Genomic DNA, 17,162 nt, shown 5'->3' on the forward strand with positions numbered 1-17,162 from the left:
GCTGTGAATTACTTTAGATATGATAGCCTGTAACAAAGACCTATAGAATACATGTTATCTATAGGTCTTTGCCTGTAATGATAAAATGCAATCAGCAGTGCTTTAACCCTTTTGATATCCAAACTGAGTTATCGATTCATTATTTTCTGTCCATATTGAGAGACGAGTGCATAGAATATGTGAATAAATGTAAGCTAGACTAAGTATATTATTGAGTGTTATCCCACAGGTATTTTGTAATAGGTTTGGATCACCCCCTTTAAAAATTGGTGCAATGTAACCCATCCCCAGCTGTCAGGTTATACAGCATTGTGAAACAGTTTGTTATATAGTGTTTGTATGTAATGCATGTTGACATCAAAGGCAATGTTTTATGTATTCTGCGGTTGCACCATCAAGCACACGTGCGTTTTTAACCAGGTTTTCCGAAGGAAAAAACTGGTTATTAGATTGGCGAATGCGGGCGGGCTGGCTGGCTGGCTGGCTGGCTGGCGGGCTGGTGGGATGGCGGGCGGGCGGAACAAGCTTGTCCGGGCCATAACTATGTCGTCTATTGTCATATTTTAAAATCATTTGGCACATTTGTTCACCATCATTGGACGGTGTGTCGCGCGAAATAATTACGTCGATACCTCCAAGGTCAAGGTCACACTTTGAGTTCAAAGGTCAAAATTGGCAATAAATGAGCTTGTCTGGGCCATAACTATGTCATTTATTGTGAGATTTTACAATTATTTGCCACATTTGTTCACCATCATGGGACGGTGTGTCGCACGAAAGAATCACGTCAATATCTCCAATGTCAAGGTCACCACAACTTAAAATAGATTTATTTTGAAACAAACTTACAAGGGGGTTAATTTTGTTTGTTCATTTCAAAAGTTCAGTTTGAGTTGTCTCCCTTAATCAGATTTTTTTTCACAATGAAAACCTGGTTTTGTGACAATTTTGTCCCTTGTTATTATTTTGTTTAAAAACTGCCTACTGCATATCGTTAAACGTTATTTCACAAGCTAAATATTGATCGGTTGTTGCCTCGCTTTCAGCTTTTTTACCATGAATGCTCTCATTTGAAGTTGGATATCCTTTTAGACGGGAATAAAAGTGACCAAATGGAATTTTTTTTTTTTGTAAATTGCTTATTTGTTTATTTCTATAATTATATTTTTCAAGTTTTCTAGAATTTTCTAGGTTGTGAATTTGAGATGTTTTAAAGTGTAATACCTTGGTTATTGTATATTTCATTTTTACGGATTTCCTATTTTTTTATTATATATTCACCGTTATGAAACAATGTACTCTGGTTTCGTTGGATTTATTGCGGTCAACGGCGTTTCGAGCAGTTTTAAATTCGTGTTTTGCTTCATGACAGTCTTTGATGAACCGCGTGAGTTTTGCTCATAGATTACTACTGTACGCGTTACTGCTTGAGCAGGTTTAAGTGAAAATCCGTATTGCTTGCGCATGCAGGGTTTTGAGCAAATTTACCTGATATGTTGCATTGTTGGTATTAAAATATGAGAGTTCTTTATATAGATGAAGAGTGATTCACGAAAAAACATGCGCGAATTCTTCACAAAAAATTTATTTAGTGTATGTGTGTTTTCCTGTATTGCAGTTTTTATTATCAAATGTAGGATAATTACTGAACTTACTGAAGACTATTGTAAAATTGAACTTATAGTCTTATTATATTCCATTTGTTATTAAAATATGTAAACATTTGTTTTAGTATAAATTCAACAACCTATCCTTGCGTAAAGCGCGTGTGCATTTGCGCTCGCTACGCACTCTAAAATCGTTGCGCTTCTGTTCAGTCGACTTCACAAGCTTTGTAAACAAATATAACTATTTTAAACTTGAACACCTTGTGACGATGGCTTATGTAATTAAAAATCCGGTGAGTAGAATATTTATGTAATTGCTTACCGTTCTATTAACTATTTTGGAATTCGTATTTTATTATGTTTTTGTTGCGAAATTAATTTGTCTTTATGATTTACAAACGTCGTCAAATCTTTATAAATATGCTCAACCTATGGTCGTTCGTGCTCGTGGCTGCAAGCTGTAGAGCTAGTTTGTGTTGTACAGGTGAAACGCATTTACGATCTTTCGTACTCCAAGTTTAATTGACGTATTTCGTTAGATACGTCGTTAAATTAATAATTAATTGTTTAACTAGATTAACTAGCTTTTCTTTCAGCAATAGTACCTTTATAGTATGTGTGTATTATTCGACTATATTTTACATGTTATAAAAAGGTGTATACAAGAAATAACGTCCTTTAGAATGAAGTTTAAGTGTTTGCTATTATATTAAAACCCAGGCATCGGACCGACAAAGATGCAGTCGCATACATGCAGATATACACATATAGCACGTATAGTATGTATTGTCTGTATTATGTAATACAAACAGACACATATTGTGCATTTGAACTTCGTATTCTTGCTATGCTGTGGTGCGGACCTTTTTGCTGACACTGTTAAAGAAAAAATATCGAATTCGACTATTGTGATAACTGTCAAAGCCCACAACTAAGACATCGGATACATGATTTTTATCCCATCATCAGACGTGCATTGTCGAAATAAACCACTGTGGAATAAATTTACCTTTATTTCAGCAGTGCTGAAATATAGCTGTCACGCGCGGCGAAGAATGTTCATATTTCTCGGAATCAACTATAAAGTAATCATTTTTAGTAAAATCGAATCAGATTTAACAAAACAAACAATTTGATACCAAGATGTAATATAGTTTTTAAACATAATACAACTCAAAAAGCAAATAAACATTATTTGCAAATATTAAGTGCGCGTACTCGTGACGTAATTATTAATACGTCATACGACACAATGCATGTTGTTTCACGCTAAAGATGCAGTTGTTTAGTGTCTTTTTTTTCCATTATTTCTTAAAAATCGGGGACGTAGAGGTATGATAAACGAAAAACAGGTTGGTTACTGATCTTTTTGTAATGTATTAGGCTCGACACGATTAAAATAATGAAACAATGTTTGCTTAAAATATCTTTGGGATTTTCCGTCTAGTTCGATTTTCCTATTCTATGTTTAAAGAAATAATTTACGACTAAGAAAATTGATGGGATAAATCGAATACTAGGTCGGTGCCGAATAAAGCAAAGTTTATCTTGCTCGGCACGAAAATCTGAACCACTCGCCAAGGCTCGTGGTTCAGATTTTCTAAGCCTCGCAAAATAAACTTTGCTTTATTCGGCACCGACCTAGTATTCTCTATATCTTTTGAGCATAAACGTGGTGTCGTATTACAATGCAATCCGAATAGAAGTTTAACGCATCGATTGTGCACGCAACAATTTCGTAAAACGAACGAGTCACAGCGACCTACTATAACCTGTGCCAAACTGAAACGTAAGGAGTGTATCCGTGAATGCGAAAACAAAGACTTAACAAGGGTTAAAATTGTTATTCTATATGTCAACTGTGTATCCTAATTTTGAGTTAATCAACCTGTTTTATTTAAGCTTAAGAATGGTAAAACAATAAAATAAATGCATATACTACACTGCAAATATTATATACATAGCTTAATTTAAAGCATCTTTGCTGGATATACATACGTCTGTTATACTGTATAACATTATAGTAGAAAAAGAATGCAGAAAGTATCCTATAGTTCTTCATCATTTGTTCTTGATAGCAAATTATGAATAGTTCCATTTAACGTTTGCTAAAATAAGATGGTATAATTATGTTCGGGTAATAATTATAACGTTTAAGAGACTGAGACATATGATTGTGTATTGTTTGCAGGTTTTTTAATATTAGCCCACAAGCACCGCCACGACCACTATTCATATTCGAACCATGAATTCTCGTCTGGTATTGCGTTCATGAAAAGAATTTGAACAAAAGACATTTTCGGTGAATTGCAAAATTGATCGATTACATAAAATTCGAATACTCTGCAACCTAAGTTGAGCACAACAAACATTTGAAATGCTTCCAAGGACATTTACTTGCTCGATTTACATACTGCATTCAGTTCAAACTGCAATTGTGACTGCTTATTGTTGCATTTGTAAATCTGACCTGATTCTCGCTGGGTTTGGAATATTTAATTATAGAAGTATTGAAACACTTGAGCTATTAACATAAGATAAACTCTTAATTCACTCGATAGTCTCTTATTGTAACCCCCGGTATGCATTTAATGTGTGTCTCTGTGTCTGTCTGTCAACGCGTCAGTCCGTCGGTCCGTCCGGCGGTCCATCCGTCAGTCTTGTCCGAGTTCTAACATGTCTGCATACCTGCCTGGCTGCTTGGCTGCCTACCTGATTTCTTGCCTGCGTGTCTAAAGACCCACAAATTGAACCGATAAGTTCAACTGCATGTACAACATTTATGCAGGCATTGATTGTTTTATTTGATTTTTTATAAATGCAACGGGTTGCAAGAACAATATCCGGCTAACATATTATTGTAACACGTCAATTTACCGATTAGCTTAAAAAACCACTAAAAATGTTTGAGGAAAATTTCGAAAATGTCACAATGCACGTACATAAAGTATATATTATACCTGTAAAAAAGTAAAGTTATGTATGACCGGTTACCTTGGTTACGTACGTGATCATATAATTCTTGTAATAGGTGTAATTGATATCACATTTAATAATAAAGATTTGAAAAAGTTAGAGTTTGACTGAAATTATTTGGTCGTAAAGCATGTGGGTAAGGCATAAACATTTAAACACTGTTCCTTACTATTTATCTTTATTGGGTGTAGCCGCCTACGTAATCGTCGTATCTCATACATAAATGTTTTTAATTATCGTATTTTTTATTCTGTAATTTCCCCCACGTTTAAGTTTGACTTTCTGTAAGAATGTTGCTCTTGTTTTTTTATTTGCTAATTAAGGTCGAAGTTAAGTTGTTTTTTAATTTAAATAGTTTAATTTCATACGGTAGTGGAATCATCGTAACATTATGAACTTTTAGTGTATTTCGTTAAACAATTGATATTTTGAAAAACTGTATTTGTGCGAGCAGTATGTACTGTAAATTGATGAACGAAATGTAAAATACTGACGAAAGTCTTAATCTATTTTTTAACCGCTTAAAGCTATTACGACATGCAGATACCAAGTTATATTTTCGCGATAAAAACAAAACAATACATCCACTTATCAAAACTTAATCTCTGAATGCAACTCTACAGTTATTGTACAATAGAGTCAATATGATCATTATGAATAATCTGTTTAAACCCGAACGTTATTTAGATAATAAATATTGTGCAGTATTTAATTAAACAGATATTTGAATACACCTGTTTATATCAATGCAAAGGCTAATTCGGCTTAGTTTTGAATTAAAATTCGAAATTGATGTGCTCATCAATTGTACGATATTTTTTTTAGAAAGAGTGTGGAGATAATATCGCATTTAATAGCAAATAAATTGTTCACTATTGTCCTCTGAAACTACATAGCACAGAGCATTGAATTTTTATTTGTCCACACATATTTATTTTTTTGAAATATTTCATTGTCAAATTATATTATGTGGCGTCGTGCGTTTTTTTCTTCGTCACTACTGTGACATACTCTTGTTTAATTTAAGTATTTAAGTTAGCAGTTGCTTATACAATAAATTACCAACAATCGGTAATATACTTCCTAATAAGCGACAAAAAGTAATACAAAGCATATATTAAGCACAGTTATTTGTGTTATTACTATTACACAACCGTGTTCAAATCTGGTTGGAATTAAGCTACCTTTTAATATTTTGTTTTTAAACTGCTGGATAAATGGAACTGATGTAAATTGTTGCTGATAAATTATGTTATTAGCTTTCGAAAACAACCGGTGTGTAGTTGATTCGTTAAAAAAATGTTCGACTTACATGGTTTACAGTACAGATGGTGTAGTTTTACGGCAAATGAAGCTGCACTACTTGTTTCTTTTATAGCATATATATATAGGGAGAAAGGTGTGTGAACAACCAGATACACAGACATACAAACAGACATACATATTCCCATTTGAGACTTCGGCGTGTGCGCCTAGCTACGGTGCAGAGCGAGACATACACACACACACACACACACACACACACATATATATATATATATATATATATATATATATATATATATATATATATATATATATATATATATATATATATATATATATATAATACAGCATTCCCTCCTGTGATTCATAAGACCCTTCCAGAAAGAAGGTTTGACAAATTTTAGAATTGCAATTAAACCATCAAGCACCATTTTAAGGCATTCGTTTTCAGACGCCCTAGTTTATCAACGTACTGTTTTTCAGTGAACATTGTTGACCACACTAAGTCACATTTCAGTATGTATGTTTATTAAAGTAATGAAATCTTCTGTATGGTCTATTTATCTACTTGTTATCATCCTATATTTATACTGAACCTTTGATTGTTTGATAATTACGTTTGTGCTTTGAATTCTCTTTAAACTCTTGTCATTTCATTTGCTTGCTATATTTCGTATGCTGTATGAGTTAAATTCATGTCAGAGTACAATGTTTTGTAATATATTATGACAAATATTATTTGTTAAATTATGCCCAAATTTGTGTGGCCTCTTAATGTCATGTCACTTACTATCAAGTGTCAAACTGGAAATAGGGGCTTTTACTTGGTATGTTATCCCTGGTACAAGGAGGCATGACATGGTTATCTTAAACCCATACGTTAGGTTTCTGTCTCGTACATTTTTAAAATTTATGCATCGTATTATTTTAATTATTTGAAAAAGATGTGCATGTAAACCATACCACTATGACCAAAAAATGTGTTCACGTGTTGTAAACAAACACAGGGTAAGGTTTACCAAGCAGGTTAAAATGTCCTTTAACATCGTTAGAAAATTAGTTCACAGTTCTACACTTCATCAAAACAACCTCCTTGTGCCCCTACAAGTTCGCCGCCGTCGAAAAATGTTCTCCAGAATTATCCTCCTTCAATTACATTGGGTATACAAATAAAATCAACTGTAAGAATGGCGCGGCATATGCTGACGCGTGTCTCCACGCCGCATAGATGTTATATTAAAATGCAATTTTGAGTGGGCAAGGCCTATGTTGGTGGGGCCCCGTGTGGGTTATATGGACATGGATGGTCGAGATAGACTTTGTTGTCATAAGAGATGTTTAGTATTAATTTGAAGTCAATTGGTGATTAAATAAAGAAGTTATGTTAAAACAGAAAAAAAAGTATACACAAAAAAATGGGTAGGAAAAAAAATTGGGTACGAAATAATTATGCCAAAGAAGATTTGTGTACGAAAAAACATTGGATACCAAAATTAATTTGTTTACAAACACAACAAATTGGAGTACGAAAAACATTTTGGTACGAAAACTAATTTGCCTACGAAAAATAGTGGGTACGAAAACAATTTGGGTACGATAAAAATTTTTGGTACGAAACAAAAATTGGGCACGAAAAAAATTTGGGTACGAAAAAACGATGGGTACGAAAAAAAGTTGGTTACGAAAAATTTTGGGTACGAAATTTTTTTTGTGGGTACGGGTAAGTAGTACCCGTGGACCTCTCGATAAATTTCAAAGAGGACGGGAACCAAACTGCCGTTACCTTTAAAGAAATTGCCCTGGCTGGGTAATGTGGACATGGATGGTCGAGATTTTTTTAATACCACATTTATAAAGCGCCCTTTTCATACTCGAGATGTGCGTTCAAAGGCGCTTTACATTTTGTCCCTGATCACTGAGTCATAAGTCGTCCGTTAACATCTTGGGGCAGTATGCAGCCAAGGCACATTGGCTTATTTCCCTCACCTGCACCCTTTTATACACTTGGGTGGAGAGGAGCAGATGTGGGAAAAACTTCTTGCTCAAGGAAATTCCAGTGGTCATGGCGGGATTCGAACACGGGACCTCTCGATCCCTAAGCCAGCACCCTACCATTAGACCATTGCTCCCAAAGAGCGTGTTGTCATAAAAGATGTGCAGTATTACTTAGAAGTAAAATTGGTGAATAAATGAAGAAGTTATGTTAAAACAACATTTTGTGTGGGCATGGTTCTCCACTATCTCCTCCTACACTATAAGCACTAGAACCGTGAAACTCAAAAACAATGTAACTATGAGCAAATGTGCGACGATTCCCTATTTTGAATTTTGATCTGACCCCTGGGTCAAAAGTTATTATCATGTGCGTCGCATGTTGTTATTAAAATGAGTTTGTTTAACAATATACCCATTTATTTACCCATAACTTTTGACCCAGGGGTCAGATCAAAATTCCGTCGCCGTCACCGTCGCACATATGCTAATAGCTACCATGTGTGTAGGTTTCAATGTTCTAGTGCTAATATTGTAGGAGGAGTTGGTGGCCAGGACGGACTGACAGAACGCGGTGATCACTACAATATCCCCACGCTTTTAAAAGCTTGGCGATAAAAACCATGCATATTGTTTTATTTGCAAGAAACCTGGGGTTTGATATTTTGTCAAAGCAATTATTATCATAATGTGATACTGGATAATTAGTTTTCATTTTCAATCAAAAACTTGATATTGAAGGCTCTATAAAGGTGAAGATACGTAATTATTTACAGATTTTTAAATACTTTTTTCATATTTTATTTATAAAGGTTATCAAAAACAATATATATATCATATTGGACATAATAAATGAGCAATACAACTTGTTTTGAGCTCAAAATAAAGTGTCCTCCAAGTCAATTGTGTTTACAAACAATCAGTTTATTTACATTGCTGTTTTTTCGCGAAAGAGAAAGTGAAAGTGACTCAGGTCACCCAAAATATAACGATGACTTTTAACGTTTTTCGGTATCACTTTCAAAGTAGGTCTTTTCTTAATGGTTAAAACGTTTGTAGTGATCTAATAAGTTACTTTCTGCTGGTAAAAAGTTGTTAAAATAGAATTAAAATTGAATTTTTCTTTCGGCTATTTTTAGCATATGTCAACGCTCTGAGGCTACACATCACGTTAGTTGCAAAAATGTAAACATTTCTTCCATTTATGAAACGGGTTTATCTTCCACAATTCTTGACAACGTTGTACCTAAGCTGTGTTATAAGCAGTTTTTATGCAAGACTGAAAGCCGGTAAAAATTAGACCAGTTGATATGCATAATAATTGGATTTGTGACCTTTATAGAGCCTTTAAGCGAGTATTTAGTATTTCGTCTATGTTTTTGTTCTTTGCAAATTTAAATCTATATTTAAAATTCGCAACCATAGTAACATATACAATATAAATATTATATTTTAAGTGGGTATGAATATTTTTATATGTGTTAAATTGTAATATATTGATAAAAATATGTTACAATGACACACAATAGGCAAAAAAATCTACACATTCAAGACGAATTTCATAAAATGCAGCAGAGACAAATAATCGCCCCGAGCCGATTGTGACGAAGATATTTTCGTACATATTTTCCTACCATAACCGAAGCATTCGTCTTTTTATTAGGATCGGAGTTAGATTTGTGTGTCGTATGAATAGATATCGTTCAGGAAATTAATATGATCTGTAAAATTTAACTTATAGATTCACATCGTACATGCATGATATGCATGCTGGCGAATTCGACTGTACAGATATCTTCGATTTAAGAATAAAATATATGGCTTATTTCGCATTTTTCGACACATGTTCTTTTTATCTGTTATTTTAATTTATATTGAAATTTATTTATAATAAGTGTTTACACATTTTATATAGATTCATGCATATTTGACCAAATCGTGCATACCCACTTTAATTGTTATAGTGCTAAATTGTACAAATTCATATAATTGAGATATTGTTTTTAAGTTGTAATCTTGTGCCGATCGATTTATGCTTTTCGAAATGACTTATCATATCATATACCTATAGTATCGTTTTCATGGAAACGGCTATTGAAATTTTACATTTTTTTAATGATATCATAATAGCATATAATCCGCTCTCTTTTTTATTAAGAATGCCTTAGGCAAATGATGCAGTGTATAATACATTAAACTTTTTTCTATTTGAATTCTTGGAAAAAAGTGTTAAAATGTTTTACTCGTAACCATGACAACCAACCAAAAAAGTGTTGCTGTTTCACAACATGTGTGTTCGTTTTAAATACTCATATACATTTATTTAATTTTTAATGATGACATATGACGTATATATATACTGTTGCAATTTATCATTATATACCATAACTCATATTCACATGTATTTATCATATTGCCATAGAAACCATAATACAGAGATATTAATTAAAAAACTTGTGTTTTCCTATATGTAATAGATTGTCCATCAAGATATAAAAGATCATTGAATTTTGTAACACGGCATAGTTTAACCCTTTGTGAAGTCTTTCAAGGCAAATGAAATCTTCGTCAAATGCAATACAATACGTTTATGAAACACAACGGCAGATCTAAATGAATTCACATTTAGTTTGATTTATTCAACAAGACTGCTTCTAAGTTTAATGTTTAATGCAGTTCTTGGTTTCAAAAACCCTGTGAAAAAAAGCTTTATTAAGCATTTTCATAGGCTCATTTTACTCATAAGAACATCTTTTCCTCAACATTATTGCATCGCTTTATATTCGTGATTTAAGACAACCCCGTACGTGGGCCTTATTCCCGTGGGAATGACAGAGGGTGCCACTATCCACGTGAGAGGCACCTACGAGAGTCACCACTCAGGGTAAAAACTATGCATATCAGATTTTGAAACCAAAATTAATTCCAATTATATTTCAAACAAGGATCTATATATGTTCATACACTAGGGTTTTGATTAACCAACATTATATAGCGAAATTAAACAGAGCTGTTCTTGTGTTTTGATGTTTTTTAATGACACTACAATTCTGTAACAAACACTAGATTCCTTGTTCGTAAATAGGTTGTTAACAATCCTCAAGTAAACGTGTATATTTAAATGTTTGAGAATAATGTCCCAAAATATCACGACCGTTCCCCAGGTTCCTAATCAGCCTTCAGTGTGGTGGAAGTACGGACCCAAGGAGTGATTGTGCACTGGCCTTCAATCCGCGTTTCAACGAACACCAGGTGATGACGTGGTTGTATATATCATTGTTCATGTATCATTTATATAATCATGAGCTTTTGAACGTTCGTAGTTATTAGACGAGGTAATGTTTTCTTCTACGGATGCTGTGTAACGTTTGTAGACATTGAACGCGCTTCATGCAATATAAAATGATCTGTTTTATAGTTCCGATTATTGAATTGCATATATCGTGTTTTTTGCGATTTTTCCTGCGTCCGTCATCTTTTGGTTTTCGTTCATTAAATCCAAACTAATTAAAACGATACATCTTGTATACGTGTTTAATCGGTGCATACGCTGCGGTTGAGGTGAAGGTAAAAATTATCAAAAATACTTTTCATACTTTTATTAGTGTGCACTTCAGTCAACACATTTGGTTTATCAAGATTTTTGTTTTCTTTCAGGTCGTCCGAAACAGTCTGCAAAGCGGCTCTTGGGGAGTGGAAGAGCGTCACGGAAGTTTCCCCTTTCAGGGCGAAAATGTTGACGTGTCGATCGTGGTTCATGCAGGATATTATTCGGTAAAGGCATACACATAAGTACCGGATTAGCAATGATAAAAACCAATCGTGCTAATAATCAAAGTATACCGGTACGTGCGTTTTGCAGTTAAGAAACGAAACAACTATTATATCTGGGGCTTGAAGGCGAAACTTTGTTATAATATGAATCAAATGGTCATGTTTATGTTAAACCTAGTACAATGTCTTCTTTTTTATACATTTTGTAAGAACATGTATCTCCCATTCTTCCGTTTTTAGAGCTATATGGCAAAAGTCCTAAAGTAGCTAGGTTAACTTGAAAAAAAAGTTATTAAGTACGTATCTAAAATTACCATACCGCCAGGTTCCCTATGTATGACATTTCCGGTGATCTGTATTGCATCCTAAGGTGATGGTGAACGGCCGCCACTTCTGCGACTACAACCACCGCATCCCGCTACCCCGGGTGAGCCACATCTCCGTGGAACAGGGGATCCGTATCCGGGAGATCGTCTTTGAGACATCAACGGGATACCCCCATCCGGTGAGAGACTGTAAAGGACACGTTAAATAATGTGTCTTCGACTGTTTCCATTCCGCATAAGCGTGGAATCATAGTAGCAGCTCAGAAATGAGTAAGAAGAAAAATGATCAAATCCGGAGTAAGCGTATGGAGTTCCGCACTATTTAAGAACACTGTTGTTGTTGAAATCGTTATAAATTAGTTATACATTATGACTTGAAATGTCGATGTATGTCTCCTGTAAAATTGAATGAGGTAGATACGTGCATTTTGAAAGTATCGATGTCTTTTAAATAAGACTCAATCATTTACCATTTCGAATTATAACTACACTATATCCCGTTACGACATCTTTACGCGATCCAAACATTGATACACCTGTTCCGAACAGGGATTTAAATAGATGTTATATGATTAAGTATATATAAAAAGTTTGTTTACCTTTATTTTTTTCAATCAGCATTCTTAATAAGCCTCAAAGGTCAGTGTTTATTAAAATAATTGGCTGGCACAAAAAAATGCATATCAAGACCACTTACCGCACATTAAGAACGTGTGTACATTTTTGAGAACATGTGTTTTTAACAACACAAATGTCGCGAATTTGTTGAATAAAATCTGCGTAATTACATAGAGCCCTCATAAAAGCTCGAGTTATTCATAAATCAATTTTCAGTTTTGGTTTAAAAATAGTAGCAAAGCAAGCATAACCACTGCAGGATATGTAACATTGACTGTACTACGTGGCGTACGCATTTTGTATTGATTTTAGTAACGGTTGTTCTATTAGCCACGGACATCTTCTATTTCAGGCGCCCGGATACCCCGGTATTCCAACCGGATCGTCTGGGCCTGTCGGTTCGATTCTCCATCCGGTGCGTAGACACGTTTATCTCTTTCTTATCAGAACACGTATCATATTAGGACGTTATTGAATGGTGTGTGTAGTATTACGTTACGGATAATAATTACACTTATGTATACGGTCTAGGCATGCCGTGAAGTAGTGACATTCAAATGATAATAAGTTTAATGTTGATGCATTACATTTTACTCATAAATGCATTGAAGTAAAACTTTTTTTTTTTGTTAATATTCACGGATTACATCTACATGTATGTAATCACTTTTTTCAAAACTATGATCATTATATGTATCTATTTTCTTATATTTTACAGAGAAATAATTAAGTATTTTATATGTGCCAAATATTTTCATAAATCGTTCAGCCCGTTCCGTTCGTACACAACTTGGGGTCCGTCTATCCGGGAAGGATGATTTTCATCAGCGGTATCCCACATCCTTATCCCAGCAGGTTAATATATTTAAATAATTACCAAATTGATATAAATCTTGAAACATTAAAAAATAAGTTATAACATGAATGTAGATGAAATGTAGACATCGTCGACAAATGGAGACCAAGACAAATACAAATCTAGAATTACCTCAAAATCAGGTTCACTGTCAACTTTGAGAGCAAGCCGAACGGGCCGGACATTGCCTTCCACTGCGACTTCCGTTTCAACTTCGGTGAGAATCATAACGTGATCGTGCGCAACACGCAGACGAACAATAAGTGGGGACCAGAAGAGCGCCCTGTCAGTAACTTCCCCTTGCTCCCGAATGTCTTTTTTGAGATGATATTCCTCGTGGAGCAGCATTGCTTTAAGGTATGTGTTTTTGGATTTTGTTAAAGTTTTGTTAAATAAAATGGTTTGAAATAATTTTACATTCATTTAAAAATAGTCTAGTGGTCAATAATTTTAGAAAAATATTGACATTCAAGAGAAACTACAGGATGAAAACTGGTGTCACTCCTCTATAGTCCATTGTTGAAGACAAATGACTGATTGACTTGCACTGGTCTAACAAATTCCCGCCAAATACGCCACTTGTACACATAAACACTTATACAAAGACGATACAACGCCTTGCATTGACAATGATAATAAACAGGAAGAATAATACATAATGGTAAAGGCAAGATTAACAAATCTCCTTCTTGTTTATGAAAATAGTTGTACCAGTACAAAGTTTATACAACAGTGTGAGTAGATGTCACTCAACAGACAACTACCATGCCTAGAAACACAGTAAATTGAATGAACGTCTCCTTGTTCATCGTTATTCCCGTACGAGCTATGCATCTGATTCGGAAGGTTATAACGCGAATCCTTAATAAACAGCACCCTTTTTTTACCCTTGAGCTTAATGGTTCTGCACTGTATTCATATGCTTCAAATAAGGTTGTTCAAGCAATTTGCAAGATAAAACAACATATTAACAAGACCTACATCTTGAGCTTTTAATCTAACAAAAACGTCCGATGAATGCTCATTTGGAAATCTTTTTTGCATGAAGCGGTGGCCTGATTGAACATGTTTGACCATGATTTCGTTTGCCAATTATTTGACGAATAAAGAAATGTACATGTATATATACTTTGTTATTTGTCATAAATCATACATACCCAATGATATCATTCGACCGTTCAAAAGCTGTGAACCCAGCTTGTTTCGTAAAGGCAATGTGTCCCCTGCTATTTAAGGTAGTTTAAAAGTCGCCATAGCGTAACGGATATTGTTCCGCCTAGCGACCGTGTGGTCACGGGTTCGATCCTAACTGTTAGATCTCCCGAAAGACACTAAGGACTGGGTGTTTTGCTCCGGAAATTGACTCGATAAAGTTTCAATAAGCCTGAGGCTGTCGATGCAATCGAGATAATATAAATAGCTTTCAAACTATGTTAGGGACTTCGCATTTGTTAAATATTGATTTTATTAAAAACCTTCCAAAACTGTTATGTTTAAATAGCATATAACACGAAAATATAATACAATTAGCACTAACGGTTAAATCCATGATATTAAGAAGCAAAAGTATATGTGCTACCATTAAACAACGAAGTCTTCTAAATGTTGAATGTTGAAATGAACAAACACCTTGTCGCATATATCCGTATTGTTTAATTATCGATGAAAAGCGTTTCAAACGCTTATTCTTATTTTTTCAATAATGATTACCAATAAACGAATATTTTTAACATTTTTAGATACGGATGTTATTTTGCTTCTTTGAATATGATGTATACAATATTTTTGAATATGCGACATTTTTTAAAAATTGTTATTTTGCAAAACTATGCACAAGACCTTTAAAATACAATATTAAAAGGCGATTACACTTTTTTCCTCTGATATAACCTCTGCCGTCTTTTAATTGGTATATAAATGTATGCAGGTAATGTTAAAAAATGTAGAAAATATATGTAACACGCGTTCGATTGTTTTATGCCGTCTAAATTGAATAGTTTTTTATTTATATTGTGTTCAGGCAAATTGCGGTAAAACGTTAATACCCCGTATTTTGCAGGTTGCAGTGAACAACGTCCATCTGCTGGAATACAAACATAGGCTGCAACCACTGAGCAAGTTCACGTTTCTGAGAATAGATGGTGACGTTAGAATCACGCAAGTGCGCTACCAGTGACCACTTTCATATCATGTCAGAAGATTCCGCTGAACATACCGGAGCGATTGTAAATAATTCAGCGAATGAGTTTAATTATACATATTTAGAATAATTGTCTTTTAAAAACAATATATGTTAACACATAAATGTTGAGTTTTGATAAAATTGTGTAATCGATATTGGTGTTTCAATATATATGTAGATAATCCTCAAACTTTGTGATTTATACGATCATTGATTAGGAACCCATATAGAATGTTTATGTCATTGTATTTATCTTGTTATTTGATACCACATGCAAACATGAAATTCCTTTATGTTAATGTTGCGCAAAATCAAAGTATTATTAAGGGATAGTTACTTTCTTGATGTCATTTTATAACAATATTAGACATATTATTGTTGAATTGGTCATACGCAATATTTCACACTAGCAAGAAGAAAAACGTCAGATTTAAACATTCAACAGTTTTAGGAATTTTAATGGCTTAGTTTTAAATTTGTGTAAGGGCCACATTGGTCACACACTTTTTATTACCTAATTAAAAACGAAAAATTTAGCTTACTTTTAAAATAATAGTAAGTGTAGGCGTCGTCTAAAACATAATCGTCATACTGTTTAAATGTTTTTGTTGAGCAATCACCACCTGTCCAAACAATACCCAAAAACATACATGTGAAAAAAAACCCAGGTTTAATGAAATTTTAAAAAGTAAGAACATTTGCGGACAAGTCTATATGATTACAATTTTGGGTATATTTGTTGAGGGGGGGGGGGGGGCGGAGGCATTATAAAGTTGTTAAATAGCTGCCTGTTTCCTAAGTTGATTGACTTAGTTGTAAAAACTGTTTTCATTTAAAACGACTTCCTAAATTATAAGTTAAGTGACACAAATCAAGTTATAGTAATGTTAGTCAATATTAACCTCATGTATACAGGCTATTTGATGAATGTTTTTTAACGTTATGCCTGCTGTTTTTATGCCCCCAGTTGGGTGGCATATAGCAGTTGAACGTCCGTCAGTGTGTCAGTATGTTAGTATGTGTGTATGTGTGTATGTCAGTCAGTCCGTCCGTCCGTCCGTCCGAAAACTTTAATGGCCTTAACTTGTTTAATATTGAAGATAGCAACTTGATATTTGGCATGCATGTACATCTCACGGAGCTGCACATTTTGAGTGGTGAAAGATGATGGTGAAGGTCACCTTCAAGGTCAAACGTCTAATATAAGGCGTCTGTCCGTCCGTCCAAAAACTTTGACATTGGCCATAACTTTTTCAATATTAAAGATAGCAACTTGATATTTAGCATGCATGTGCATCTCACGGAGCTGCACATTTTGAGTGGTAAAAAGTGAATGTCAAGGTCATCCTTCAAGGTCAAATGTCAAATATATGGCGTCTGTCCGTTCGTCAAAAAGCTTTAACATTGGCCATAACTTTTTCACATAATTGAAGATAGCAACTTGATAATTGGCATGCATGTGTATCTCATGGAGCTGCACATTTTGAGTGGTAAAAGGTGAAAGTCAAGGTCACCTTCAAGGTCAAATGACAAATATATGGCGTCTGTCCGTCCGAAAACTTTAA

At 34.2% G+C, this 17,162-nt stretch overlaps 1 protein-coding gene across 1 annotated transcript; it reads left to right on the top strand.

The window, feature by feature from the left end:
- The first annotated feature begins 1,800 nt into the window (after positions 1–1,800).
- LOC127880571 (galectin-9-like) lies at positions 1,801–15,750 on the top strand. Its single transcript, XM_052427884.1, has 9 exons — positions 1,801–1,900; positions 10,637–10,725; positions 11,006–11,093; positions 11,499–11,615; positions 11,986–12,120; positions 12,912–12,974; positions 13,329–13,414; positions 13,559–13,772; positions 15,475–15,750. Exons 1-9 carry the CDS (start codon positions 1,877–1,879, stop codon positions 15,589–15,591), a joined length of 933 nt encoding a protein of 310 aa, XP_052283844.1. The 5' UTR covers positions 1,801–1,876; the 3' UTR covers positions 15,592–15,750.
- The last annotated feature ends 1,412 nt before the right edge of the window (positions 15,751–17,162 follow it).

This window comes from Dreissena polymorpha, chromosome 5, assembly GCF_020536995.1.
Source record: "Dreissena polymorpha isolate Duluth1 chromosome 5, UMN_Dpol_1.0, whole genome shotgun sequence".
Lineage (NCBI taxonomy): Eukaryota > Metazoa > Mollusca > Bivalvia > Myida > Dreissenidae > Dreissena > Dreissena polymorpha.